General features: G+C 46.0%; 1 protein-coding gene across 1 annotated transcript in view; it reads right to left on the bottom strand.

Annotated features, from left to right (window-relative positions):
• Nucleotides 1-13521, bottom strand: part of LOC147233851 (leucine-rich repeat-containing G protein-coupled receptor 5A-like) — a 23251-nt gene extending 9730 nt beyond the window's left edge. The window contains exons 1-6 of the mRNA XM_086146449.1: nucleotides 13094-13521; nucleotides 7326-7397; nucleotides 5805-5876; nucleotides 5618-5689; nucleotides 3417-3632; nucleotides 1420-1491 (exon numbers count right to left, since the gene is read on the bottom strand). Coding sequence (XP_086002575.1) covers nucleotides 1420-1491; nucleotides 3417-3632; nucleotides 5618-5689; nucleotides 5805-5876; nucleotides 7326-7397; nucleotides 13094-13398 — 809 coding nt within the window. The 5' untranslated portion in view covers nucleotides 13399-13521. The remainder of the gene's footprint in view (nucleotides 1-1419; nucleotides 1492-3416; nucleotides 3633-5617; nucleotides 5690-5804; nucleotides 5877-7325; nucleotides 7398-13093) is intronic.
• Nucleotides 13522-14072: the final 551 nt, after the last annotated feature.

The raw sequence follows: 14072 nt of genomic DNA, 5'->3' as shown, positions 1-14072 counted from the left end.
TCATGGCCTCTTTTATTTTGTGGGGGGGCTTCTTACAGACATTACGGTAATTCTTTAACGGTGACCTCTGAACAATTTTGTGCTATTTTTGAAGGTAATTTTTGGTTATTTTGACAAATAGGGTGTGCAGCCCTATATCCTGTGTGTGTGTGTGTGCGTGTGTATGTGTGTGTGTGTGTGTGTGTGTGTGTGTGTGTGTGTGTGTGTTTGTATTGGACGCGAGCCCACTAGACACATGACGGAGACGTCCGGAGGCGTCTTTCCCTTCAGGACCCGAGCTGCTTGTTTTCATTTATTCCTCCGACTTCTTCCCCTACGCATGTTTGCGTTTGCGGTTTCAGGCGAACATGACGTTTATTATTGCTCCTCAGCCAGGTACACAACACACACACACACACACACACACACTCATATAAACTCGTGTGAATGGTAATTATGATTAGCATACAGCCAGGGCCACACACAGAGCTGACGCTCACATACACACACACACACATCTCTCCAAATGAAAGCAGTGTGTATGTGTTTGTGTGTTTAAACCTCCGTCTCTGGTTGACTGAGAAAACAGAAACATTTCTGGACGCACACACACACACACACACGTGTACACACACACCCACACATTCCTCATTTTATACACATTAACTCATGCAGAAACGCAGACACACACACACACACACACCAACATAAACACACACACTCACACATGGGTTAATGAGCACCGTCGGCAACCGATTTATTAAAAAAAACCCACAAAAATCTCCAAACATGGAGGCCTTTTGTGGCGGCTGAGAAATAAACTGAATCTTAGAATTCAATCCAAAAACAGAATAATATTTGAAATATTGGCAAAGATTACAGGCTCAACGGGGGCAGCGATAATCTCGGGTTGAGGAGAAAAAAATTACTGTGAAAGGGACTGAATTGGTGAATTTTCCAGAGAATTTAATTAACTTTTAATTGTCGAAGTTGTGATGACTCGTGTCCTGAGAGAACCCGCATTACCTCCCCCGGCCAGCAGGGGGCGCCAGACGCAGGGCGAAAAGGGTCAGACCGCCGGGGAGTTGATTGACTTTCCGGATGAGCCCGATGACCGGGAGAGACATTTCGTCACTGCCGTGTCTCCTCCGTGATCGCAGGACGTCCGCTCCCTTCCCGGGTTGCGGTTGAGGCCCCGGGGCCCTTCCCTCTGTCGGGTGAAGTCGGCAGGAAGTGAAAATAAACGCTTCGGGCGCAGAAAAATAGAGGGAGCGGCGGGCGAAACATAACCTCGCTCCACGGGAAAAAACCTCAAACCGAAAGAAAGGAGACAAAACCTGAAGCTTCACCTGACCTTTGACCCTGACCCCGACTCAACTCTGACTGCTGCCCCGCCCCCCCGACACACACACACACACACACACACACGCACATACTCACAGCGTCTCCAAACTGTGGAGTCCGTGGAAGCAGTCCGTTCCCATGGAAACGATCCTATTGTTGTTGAGATGCCTGTGGAGAGAGAGAGACTGATGGACTAATGAAGCGCACAAAGAGTGAGTGTGTGTGTGTGCGTGTGTGTATGTGTGCGTGTGTGTGTGTGTGTGTGTGTGTGTGTCGTCTTACAAAAAATAAAAAGGGGGGCCCCGGGGCCTCAAGAAGGCTTTTTTCGTTCGGTAATTTCATGCAAATTAGCTTCAAGCCGACTGGACAAAAGACATGACAGCAGACTTCAATGCTGCCGCGCCGAATGCCATCACACACATACACACACACACACACACACACGCGTATGCACGCACACACACACACACACACACACACACACACACATACACACACAAACCCCACTAAGCAGTGGACAGCCTGACAGTCATGGCTGCAGTGACACTGAATGCAACGATGACTTCTATCAGTGTCTGTATACGCTCACTCATGCACACACACACACACACACACACACACACACACACACACACACACACACACACACACACACATAGGGCAGCTGTTTTCCCTTTGAGGGACCTGATGGAGAGTTAATGAGGAAAAATTCCAACGGTAAATTACCAGGAAATTAGTAAAATAAATAGATCAATAAAGATTAAAGTTTGTATGTGTGTGTGTCTGTGTGTGTGTGTGTGTGTGAGAGAGTCCACATGTCTCCTCTGTGTGCGTGTGTCAACATGTCTCTATGTGTGTCTATTTTTTAGTGTGTGTGTAGGTGTGTTTATGAGTGTATGTATGTGCTTGTCTCTGTGTGTGTTTGTGAATATATACCCGTGTGTGTGTGTGTCTGTGTCTGTATTTCTGTAGAACTGTATGTGTGAGTGTGTGTGTGTGTGTGTGTGTGTGTGTGTTTGTTTTTCTTTCTGGCCCTTTCTATGTGTTTTTGTGTGTGTGTGTTAGTGTGTGTGTGTTTATCTGCATCTGCGTATTTGTCTTTCAGTCTGTGTGTGAATGCGTGCGTGTGTGTTTGTGGGTTAGTCTCTATGGGTGTTTGTATGTGGTTATGTGTGTGTGTTTTGTTTCTGTGTCTGTGAGAGTGTATCAGTGTGTATGCACGTGTAGGTGTCTTTCTGGCTATTTCTGTGTGTGTGTGTGTGTGTGTGTGTGTGTGTGTGTGTGTTGTTATTATCCCTGCATATGAGTGTGTCTATGTCTGTGTATTTGTGTGAGAGTCTTTCTGGCTAATTGTGTGTGTGTGAGTGTGTGCGTGTGTGCGTGTGTGTGTGTGTGTGTGTGTGTGTGTGTGTGTGTGTGTGTGTGTGTGTGTGTGTGTATGAATATGTGTCTTTCTGTCTGTGTCTATGTTTGTGTGCGTGTGTGTGTGTGTGTGTGTGTGTATCTTTCTGTCTGTTTCTGTGTTTGTGTGTGTGTGTGTGCATACATGCACGTGTCTATATGTGTGTGTCCCTGCATCTGTCTGTGTGTGCCTATGTTTGTGTGTGTGTGTATGTGTGTGTGTTTCTTTCTGTCTTTGTCTATGTGTGTGTGTCCCTGCATCTATCTGTGTGTGTCTGCTTGTGTGTGTGAGTGTGTGTGCATGCATGTGTGTGTGTGTGTATGTGTAAATGTGTCTTTCTGGCTATTTCTCTGTGTGTCTATGTGTGTCTTTCTGTGTGTGTCTGTGTGTGTGTGTATCTTTCTGTGTCTGTCAGTGTGTATTGGCTTATGTGTGCGCCTGTATTTGTTTGTGTGTATCTGTGTGTGTGTATATGTGTCTTTCTGGCTATTTCTATATGTGTGTATGTGTGTCCTTCTGTCTGTGCCTACGTGTGTGTGTCCCCGCATCTGTCTGTATGTTTCTATGTTTTGTGTGTGTGTGTGTGTGTCTGTCTTTTAGTCTATTTCCACGTGTGTGCATTTATGTGTTAGTGTCTTCCTGGTTGTTTCTGTGTGTATGTGTGTGTGTGTGTGTGTGTGCGTGCACTCACAGCACCACCAGGTGTGTGAGGGTGCTGAAGGCGTGATCTGGCAGGTGCTGTATGAGGTTGAGTGCGAGGGTCATGGCCTGCAGGGTTGGGAGGCTCCTCAGCGCCGCCGCCGGCACCTCCGTCAGCAGATTGTCGTCCAGCCAGAGGTGACGCAGCGACAGGAGACCCGAGAAGGAGCCGGGGGGAACCTCCCAGATCCGGTTGGCGTCCAGACGCCTGCAGAGACCACAGGGTTACCACTCGTATTCAGGGGTTACGACCGCGACTGGATTTCGTCCCTTAACTCGGGGTTAACTCACTGCCGCACTTATCTCTCGTCACACCATTAGCTACCACATGCTAGCCCTTGAAAAAAATGAGCAAGAATAAACGAGCTTTTTCGGAAGGGAACGAACGACGAGATCGCAGAGGCGTCGCAGACTGCCAACAAAAAGAAATCCGCATTAAAGAAAATATCAAGATTCCTATCTAAATTAAAGGTTCATCACAACAGGTGATGCACTAACTCCGCGCCCGCTATGCATTATTTGGAGTGAACGGTTAGCTAATGAAGCTATGAAACCCTAAAAACTTTATTTTTATTTATTATTTATTCATTACTTTTTTATTACAGTGCAAAATAACTGCCTAGTATAGCTTGTAATCAATGTATTCAGATTAAATATTGTGAATTGACAAAAGTTTTTGTTATTTGAACCCCCAAGCCTTGTACAGAAAACTGTTCCCTGGTAGAAAAAGGGTTGGGAGCTGCTGATTTAACTGATTTGATTCTTTAAAAAAAAAAAGAAATAATAAAAACACATCTTTTTATGGTGTCACATTGTCTAGAATTGTAAAGGAAATTTTCTGAAGGGTGAATTTAATTAAAAAAAAAATATTACCTGGAAAACATTTGAAAGATAATGATTTGAGAATACTTCAAAATGTTCAAAAAGTTAAGTAAAATGCCTTTATATCACACAGGATTACTTTAAGTATCTATACCTTTAAGTATAATAAAGTCTCTGACCCTCAGACTCTCTGTCTGCAGGAACTTGTCCAGAACCAGGGAGAGCAGAAGCAAGAAACACACACACACACACACACACACACACACACACACACACACACACACACTCAGGTACGGTTTCAGAATAATTACTGTGTGATATCAGACAGAGCGATCACAGTGTCTGGGCTACATACATTAATATACCTGTGTGTGTGTGTATGTGTGTGAGTGTGTGCGAAGATTCCTTTCCACCAAGGGGTAACCAGAGACAAAGAACAGGTTGAATGTGTGTGTATGTGTGTGTGTGTGTGTGTTCGCTCAATGCTGTGGGGCCAAAAAGGGAATGAGGATGAGCTGAGATGCAGCACAAGACACACACTCATCCCTTCATCCACCCTTTCAACCAGCTCCAAAGGGGCTGCAGGACCAGAGTACCAAATTTAGAGCTTGCACCCTGACCCCACCTTCACCAAAGTAAGAGCATCTACCCTTGAACTGTGCTTCACCAGAACAAGAGCATCTACCCTTGACCTTTGCTTCTCCAAAGTAAGAACTTGTATCCTTGACCTGTGCATCACCAAAATAAGAGCATATACCCCTAACTTGTGCATCACCAAAACAAGAGCTTGTACCCTTTAACTGCTTCATCAAAATTAGAGCCTGTACCCTTGGTCTTCACCAAAAATAAGAGCATGTACCTTTGGTCTTTACCAAAATAAGAGAAAGTACCCTTGACCTATGCTTCACTAAAGTAAGAGCTTGTACCCTTGATGATCTATGGTGATCTATGCATCACCAAAATTAGACCACTTACCCTTGACCTGTGCATCAACAAAATAAGAGCATACATTCTCGACCTTTGCCCGACCCAAATAAGATTGCGTTCCCTTGTCCTTTGCCTCACCAAAATATACAGCTTGATCTGGATGTCCCCAAAGTAAGAACTTGTACCATTGAACTTTTGCATTGCTAAAATAAGACCAAACACCCTAAACCTATGCGTACCCAAACCAGAAGCCTGTACCCTTGGTCTTTACCTAAGTAGGAGCTTATACCCAAAATAATAGAGTGTGTTCTTGACCTGTGCTTTACCAAAGTAAGAAGTTGTACCCTTGTCCTTTGCCTCACCAAAATAAGAGCGTATAGCAGCTTGGTCTGTGCGTCACCAAAGTAAGAGTGTGTGCATTTGTTGAAAGGAAGCGAGGCTCACAGTGACTGCAGGTTGTGCAGGTTGTTGAAGGCCTTGGCGGGAACGGCTTGCAGCTGGTTGTTCTGAAGCATGCTGGACAGAGAACCACAGGGATAACCATTGACACAACCGAGAACGACACACACACACACACACACACACACACACACACACACACACACACACACACATGCGCGCGACGACTCACAGCACTTTGAGGTTGAAGAGGCCGGTGAAGGCCCCCCCCGGGACGGACGACAGGTCATTCCCCGCCAAACGCCTGCGGAAAGGAGGGATCAACAAACAGCTTCAGCGGCATGGAAATCAGTGCACACACACACACACACGCGCACACACACAGAAATAATGTTTCTGACAATTCAAAACTACAAAAGAGTCGCCTGAAAAACTACAAACATGGAGCCGGAATCTCATAACTTTTCAAAAAATAAACACATAAAACCAGAGTCAAAACAAATCAGAGATTTAAAAAAAAATTGCTTCAAAATAAGATCCAGATTCAAGAAAAACAAAAAGCAGAAAAATAAAGAATAATAAATAAAGTTAAAACCCATAAGAATAAAGCAGATCATCAGTATGACTGAATTAGTACTATTTGTTCGACATCAGGTACCAATGTTACTGCTCTCCTTCAGGTGGAGATGCTCCCCCACCCCTCCATACACCCTTGTGATATTTGTCACCGCGGTGTAAGAATTGTCACCATGGTGATAGGACACCGCAGAGGTGCATGCTGGGAGGATGGCGTCCCGCTGACCTCGGCGTGACACCGCAAGCCGGTCAGGGTCAAGCCAGGTACAAATACCATGGGAGTACGACAAATAATACTGCTGTTACTGGAGCTGCTGCTCTGCGTCGCAGCACAACTACTGCCACTTGTACTACAACTGCTGCTACGATTGCAACTATAGCTACAATGACTTGTAATGCATTCATTGAAACTGCTTGTACTAATTCTACTATTGCAACCACCACCACTACTACAAGTGCTACTTCTAGAACTGCTGCTACAAGTACTTCTGCTGCAACTGGTACCAATACTTGTACTGCGAACTGTATCTCTACTCCTTATTTCTAACTTAGTAGGGTACTTCTTGTGCATGTAGTTGATGTCAATATTCAGTTGTGATCTAATTAAATATAGATCTATGTATGTGTGTGCGTCAGTGACTTGCGGAGAGGTTCATGGCTGGTGAGGCAGGAGAACTGCATGCCTCACTTAGTGGCTCTTTGCAGCCATTTTATGATCACTCATCACAAGAAACTAGTAACATACATAGAGTTGTTGACAAAAAAAACACTGTACATTGGAAATGTAGTTCATATAGTAAAAATGTTTAAACATTTTAATAGCGACATACAGAGAGACAGCAATACTGTGTTAGAGCGGAGCAGTCAGTCGTCATTGCTCAATCTACGGTGAGGCTCACCAGTCTGCTGCCTCACCGCACGTCTCTTCTCAGTACTCGAACAGTAAATGTGAAAATCCAGCGATCTTGATTTAAAAAAATCTAAAACTGGTGAAGTTAAATGAGAAATACCCTTATAGTGCAAATCACTGGTAAACATAAACCAGTTAATTCTTTTTTGTTTTCAATTTTCCATTTTATTCTTTCCAAGATTGCCAAGTGAGGCACGGCCTCTCCTGCCTCCCCTGACTGCATGTCACTGGTGCGTGTGTGTGTGTGTGTGTGTGTGTGTGACTCACAGCTCCTCCAGGAAGTGCAGGTTGGACAGGGCTCCACTGGGCAGCTCAGTCAGGTTGTTCATGCTCAGGTCTCTGAAAACACACACAAACATACACTTTTAGTCCTAATATGTGACCCCAAACCATCTGAAGAAGCAAATACAGTGATTTTTCACTGTACCCCTACTCCTCATCCACCTTCCAGTACTCCCATTTGTCCTCCTGGTATTACGACTGCTACTAGTTACTTGTTCTCCTACTCCCCCACCTCATACCTCTTTCAAGGTGACCAACTCGTCCTCTTCCTATGTTTACCTGGTGAACAAAAACGACTCGACTCGTTCAGGGGCCGTCGGAAAGCGGGGCGTCAGCGGCTTCTCCACCGCCGTTCGGAGGATGTTCTCCGGAGCCCGGACGGTCAAAACCGAACTGCAAAGTCACCGTCGCTCTTTTCGATTTCACAGACCGAGTTCAAGGTGAGTCACACCTTCCCGCTCCCTCGGCGGAGCTGATTATTTCTGACACTTTATTTTGGCTGGAAATTGCGGGTTTGATTATTTGGATCCGGTTGCTTCCTCTTGTGTTTTTACAGCTCCAGTTTTGGATCAATTCTTTCCCCTTCGTGTTTCTTTTTCCAGGGTGTGTTTGGGAGACGGATAGCGTCCCCAACGACACACACACACACACACACACACACACACCTGAGTGAGAAACAAGACAGGAAGTCAAGAGGTGAGTTCCTCCGATGAGGCCTTGGACATTTTCCTTCCCGTTTTTCTTCTTTTCCTCTGAATTTCTCAATTTTTTAATGATTTTACAAAGAATTTCTTGTTTTTTCTTTTTTTTTTTCCACTTTCTGCTTTTCCATGCTAATCATCATTTTCTCCAGCAGCCTCTCCCTGAATGTCAGCATCTTCCCCTTCCCGTCCCCCTGTCCTTCCGCTGATCTCCAGAGGACCTCCTGTGGGTTTTCTCGCTCTTCTCAAAGTTTTTTTTTTCCGGCCCGAAGTTTTCTGTTGCTTGAAAAGTGAATTTTCCGATAAAAAACAAACAAACAAAAACAACAGAATGAAACATAAGACCCCCATCAGCGGAGGAAACCACCACAAAGCCGCGCTGATGAAAAGAGTGTGCGGTTCCTCGGTGTGTCCGGGCTTGCTGTGGGTTTTTGCGGAGAAGTCAAAACATGATGACATCATGGCTTCTGATTGGCTGGCAGCGATGAGGACGCCATTCATGTGTGTGTGTGTGTGTGTATGTGTGTGAGGCGACGCTTTGTTTTTGCTTCTTTATCAGAAGCTTCAGCTGATAGTCATCGTCAGGACCCCCAGACACACACACACACGCACACACACACACGCACACACACACACACACACACACACCGGACCCTCCCGAGGCCTCCTCACACACACTGGGGTGCTTGTGCTCATTCATACACACACACACACTCACACACACAAAAGGTACAGTATATATTTATAGGTGTGTGTGTGTGTGTGTGTGTGCGGGTGGGTGGGGGGCTCAGGAGAAAGAATGGCTGCTTGTTACATTCAATATGTGGTCACACACACACACGCATACTCCTTCATGCACACACACCTTCATCCTCTTACCTATTTACACACACACACACACACACACACAGAGGAGGTATGTTTTCTTATATTTTACACACTTCAGTACCGCAGGTTCATGAACACACATGTGATGCTGCAAGGACCTTTCCATAAGGATTTTTATTTTCTTTTATAAATTTGTTTTTTCGGTTCATGAAAATATCTCTGACAATAAAGTTTTTGGATCCAACAACAAACCGTGGAGGTGGATACTTAAGGTGGGTGTTTTTTTTAAAGCGTGTCTATTTTAAGAAAGCCGGACGCTGCGTGGGAACGTCCTCCGAGCGCTGCCACAACAGGCGGGTCCGATAAAGATCCGGCTTCGGACAACGAGGGATTTGATGAGGAGGAACGGCGGGTCACATGACCGGACTAGAAACCGCCAGGCTACTGGGGGGGGGGGGGGCGCCGTCGCCTCGGCTCAGCCCCTATTTTGAGCCCTTTATTTGAATTTTTAAAGTTTATTTGTCAGTCTTTCAGAAACATTTTGCTCCAAATATGGAAATAATTGATTCAGGTTAATGATTTCTCTTTAGGTTCATTCATTCATGACCCAGCGCTCAGGGTTTTGGCGGCGGACTCAGCCTATCCAAGCTGTGATTGGCTAAGAGGCAGGGGGTCACCTTGGACCAATCAGAACCTGGAGAACCTTGAAGAACCCCAAGCAGACACGTAGAGGACATGGAGACGCCACACGGAAAGTCGGAATCCAATCAGGCAGCTTCCTGCTATGATGCGCTAGCGCTAACTGTTGCAGCCCACCTCAAAAACAATTTTTTTTTTTAAGAAAATCCATTTTCAAATTCAATAAAATAAGTCAAAAATCTCCAAAAACAATATTTCCCCGCATCCTAACGGGACCAATGATATCGCTCGTCCCACCCGCTGGTCATGTGACCTCCCTCTGATCCGCCCGATAAAGGCCTCCGGTGGGTTTGTTGTTTTGTTTCTGCCGTGAATCGCGGAGGGAAGAAGAGGAAGAAGAAAAGAACGTGAGAAAAAAAGAAAACACACACAGCGGGGACGGGGGAGAGGAGACGGCGGGCAGACGAGGAGAAAGAGACGTGGCCTCCTTCTGTTTGTCCTCTTTCACCGGGGGAGCGGGGGGGGTGGGGGGGTCAGAGGGGCCCCCCGGGTCGGATCAACACGACATTGGCGGCGGGGGGGGGGGGGGGTCCCCGAGTTGTACGGCGGCCGTGTTCCTGTGTTACCACGGAAACGCTCCAGCTACTTGGCCGGTGTCGGCGGCGGAGACGCCTCAGAGGGAGTCAGGGAGAGCTTTACGGATTCGAGCGAACGGATCCGGCCCCAGACTGACCTCTGACCTTTGACCCCATCCCGGCGAGGAGGACGCCGTTCATCCAGGAAGTACCTATCTGAGGTCACGCCCTCTACGTGTTGGATTCAAGAGGTTCGACAGCAGAGGCTGAGCACGTCTGAGGACGGGATGAGGCGACACACTGGAGAGCTGAAGATACACCCAGATTCATCCTTCCATCCATCCATCCATCTTTTCACCCGTCATTACAGCTATCCATCCATCCACTCTTTCACCAATCCATCCATCCATCCATCCATCCCTCCTTTCATGCATCCATTCATCCATCCTTGCATCCACCCATTCCTTTCACCAATCCATCCATCCATCGATCCAACCTTTCATCCATACATCCATCAGTCTATTAAGTCATCCGTCCATCCATCCATCCATCCATCCATCCATCCATCCATCCATCCATTAAGTTATTCATCCATCCATCCATCCATCATCCACCTTTTCATCCATCCGTCCTTTCATCAATCCATCCATCCACCCATCAATCATCACCCTTTTATCCATCCATGTTTCATGGTCCATCCTTTCATCCACCCATTCATCATGCCTTTCACGAATCCATCCATCTATACACCTTTTCATCCACCCATCCATCGATCCATCCATCCATCCATCCATCCATCCATCCATTAAGTTATTCATCCATCCATCCATCCATCCATCCATTAAGTTATTCATCCATCCATCCATCATCCATCTTTTTATAGATCCATCCATCCATCCTTTTATCGATCGTTCCAGCTATCCATCCATCCACCCATCAATCATTAACCTTTCATCCATCCATCTGTCATTCGTCCATCTATCCACCCTTTCATCCATCTATCTATTAAGTCATCCATCCATTCATCCATTCTTTCACCCACTGTTCCAGCTATCCATCCATTTACCTTTCATCCATCCGTCTTTCATACATCCATCCTTTCATCCTCCCATTTATTCATCCTTTCATCCATCCATCCCTTAATGCATCCATCTATTCATCCATCCATCGCTCATCCATCCATCCATCCATCCATCCATTCATCCATCCATCCATTCCTTTCATCCATCCACCCCTTCATGAGTCAATCCATCCCTCATCCATCTATTAAGTTATCCATCCATCCATCCTTTCTCCTGTCCTAATGCCACTAAATAGAGACTTACAGGCTCATTCAGGCTACAGAAACCGCTAAGACATGCACCAAACACACACACACCTGTTTGTCACACATGCATACACACACATACACACACTCCTGGGGAATGACATCACAATAATACTTGACCCTTCACAAAAGACCAGTTGAATTTAGTGGAAGGCTAGAAGAAAGAAACAGGATTTTTCTGGAAAAATAAACAGAAAGAACCAAAATCTCAACAACTTACCAATACTACAACAAATACTACAACAAGTACTACAACAAGTACTACTACATTATTAGTTTAAGTAACTCTTCACACCCTTGACAAAGCCAATTTGTCTGATTGACCAGAAACAGGTAAACCTGTGGCTGAAACACCTGGACCTTCTTTTACTTTCAGGATGGATACACACACATACACACACACACACACACACAAAGAACCTTTGATCGACTGCTGCAGTATGTGTGTGTGTGTGTGTGTGTGTGTGTGTGTGTGTGTGTGTGCATCCATCTGCCTGTCTTGGACTGTAAGGAAAGTTCTTTCATGAGAACACACACGTGCGTGCACACACACACACACACACACACACACACACACACACACAAGGAGGCTCTCTGAATAGGTTTTCTTTAATGAGAGTGAAATCTAAATCCTGGACATTGTGCCGCTTTTAGTGCAGAGCCAAGACAGGCAGGTTCTCCTCGCACACACACACACACACACAGACACACACATACACGCATATATAGTGACGTAATGTTGTGCAGAGCCGGTCACCTGCTGTGAAGTGAAATGGATTTGAACCCACTTCAGTCTTTCTGCAGTGTGAGGGGAGTGTTTGGAGACCCCCCCTCCTGCGCCCTCCTGCCCCCCCGGCCCGCTGATCATCTCCTCCTATCTCCCGTCTTTTCTCCGTCACCCGCTTTCGCTCATTTCCAGCTAAATCTTTATGAACTTGTTCATTTTAATTTGTCCGGTTTCATTTTCTATACTTCAATTAAAACTCTATTTTGATTTGACTTTTATTGCTGATTTTTTTTCCAGAATTTTTTGCTTATTTTGCTGATTTTTCAAGAATTTTTTTTTGTGAATTTAAAGACAATTTCACCCCTTTTCGAATTGATTTTCAGCTCTTTATTTATTTAGCAGCTGATTTTTCTTTTTATTCTTGCTCTGCATGTTCGTCCCGTTTTATCTCTCCTCGATATTTTTTCGAGACGTTTGCGAGATTCCCCTTCTCGTCCTTCACGTTCCGCCTGACGGATCTATTCGCTGCTCAGAGAGAAGCATTGATTACTCCTTTGGTCTGAAAACCAATCGATCAGATATTGGTCATTGCGAGGACATATATTTGCAGGTCAAAAGGTCATTTTCTCAGCACTTTGACCTAGTTTCTCACTGGTATTTTATATAGTTCTGATATTCAGGATATTTTAGACTTTTGATTGTGTTTTACACTGAATATTGTCAAATTTATCAACAGATTTACCAGAAATATCAGAAATTAAAAGACAGCGGAGATCCTCCTTGGCTCCCTCAGGGGAGGCTTCACGTCCTGGATCCGTGCACGGACGCGCTCCGTGGGTAAATCATGCACGACAGGTGCTCCCCTTCCCACACGCGCACACAACACACACACCACGCTGCAATCAACAGGTTGAAGGCGAGCAGAAGGGAGCACTTAGCCCCGAGCAAAGACTCACAGGTAGGAGGTGAAGACGCTCAGGTTGCCCGGTACCTCCCGGAGCCCTCGGTCCGAGCAGTCCACCCGGTGCAGCAGCCCGTCCACCTCGCACCGGCACCGGGCAGGACAGCCAGCGGCCTCCGGCTCTCCTCCACCCCCGACGACGACGCTCCGTTCCGCCGCCGGCTCCCCGGAGCTCCTCGCCCCGGAGGCGGAGCTCTGCAGCGCGGGCGCCGGAGCCCGCGTATCCGCGGTGGCCCCGGAGCTCCGGCAGCGGGCGGAGAGGAGCGCGACGGCGGTCAGGAAAGTCACGAAGCCCCGCATGAGGAGATGAGGACCCCCGCCCCCCCCGCAGACCCAGTGGTTCCAACCGGACCGCAGCCGGTGTGTCAGACCCCTGGATCCGGACCGGGAGTTTGTAAAGAATCCACAAGAAGTTGGAGGATTCCGGGTGTCGGTGCAGGAGCGTGCAGCCGGTGCTTGGGGAGTGAGTCCATCCGGAGCCCGGGACCCGTTTTATATTCCCTCCAACAGAGTGTGTGTGTGTGTGTGTGTGTGTGTGTGTGTGGGTGGGTGGGTGGTGATAAAACTCACCAGCAGCAGGTAAACATGCACCTTCGCTACGTGTGAATTTCATGGTTTAAAAAAAAAAAAACAACTTCGTGTTTTTCCTTTTTTTTCCCCTCCCCACAAAAACATGAAAATCTTGGAAAAAAACAAATTTTTGAGAGGTTTGTTTATTCATTGTGTTGCCTCTTTGAGATTGATATCTTAAAAACAAACATATTTCTACTCTTTTATATATTTATTCGTGTATTTCTCTTCAGCATTTTTGGATCAAGAATTTGTTGAGGAATAAACATTTGAAAACGATCGGATTACTAAGAAACTAAAAGCTTTAACTCGGTGAATCGGAACTCCTAGAGGAAATAAAGATGAAATATTTTCTTCAAGACAAAATATATATATAAAAAAAATAAAACACATGGCAGAGCCTC

Source organism: Fistularia commersonii, chromosome 5, assembly GCF_037954325.1.
Source record: "Fistularia commersonii isolate RoL2024-O1a breed Wild chromosome 5, RoL_Fcom_v1.0, whole genome shotgun sequence".
Taxonomy (NCBI): domain Eukaryota; kingdom Metazoa; phylum Chordata; class Actinopteri; order Syngnathiformes; family Fistulariidae; genus Fistularia; species Fistularia commersonii.
Note: the sequence above shows the minus strand (reverse complement) of the source record. Positions and strands in the feature narration are given on the sequence as shown.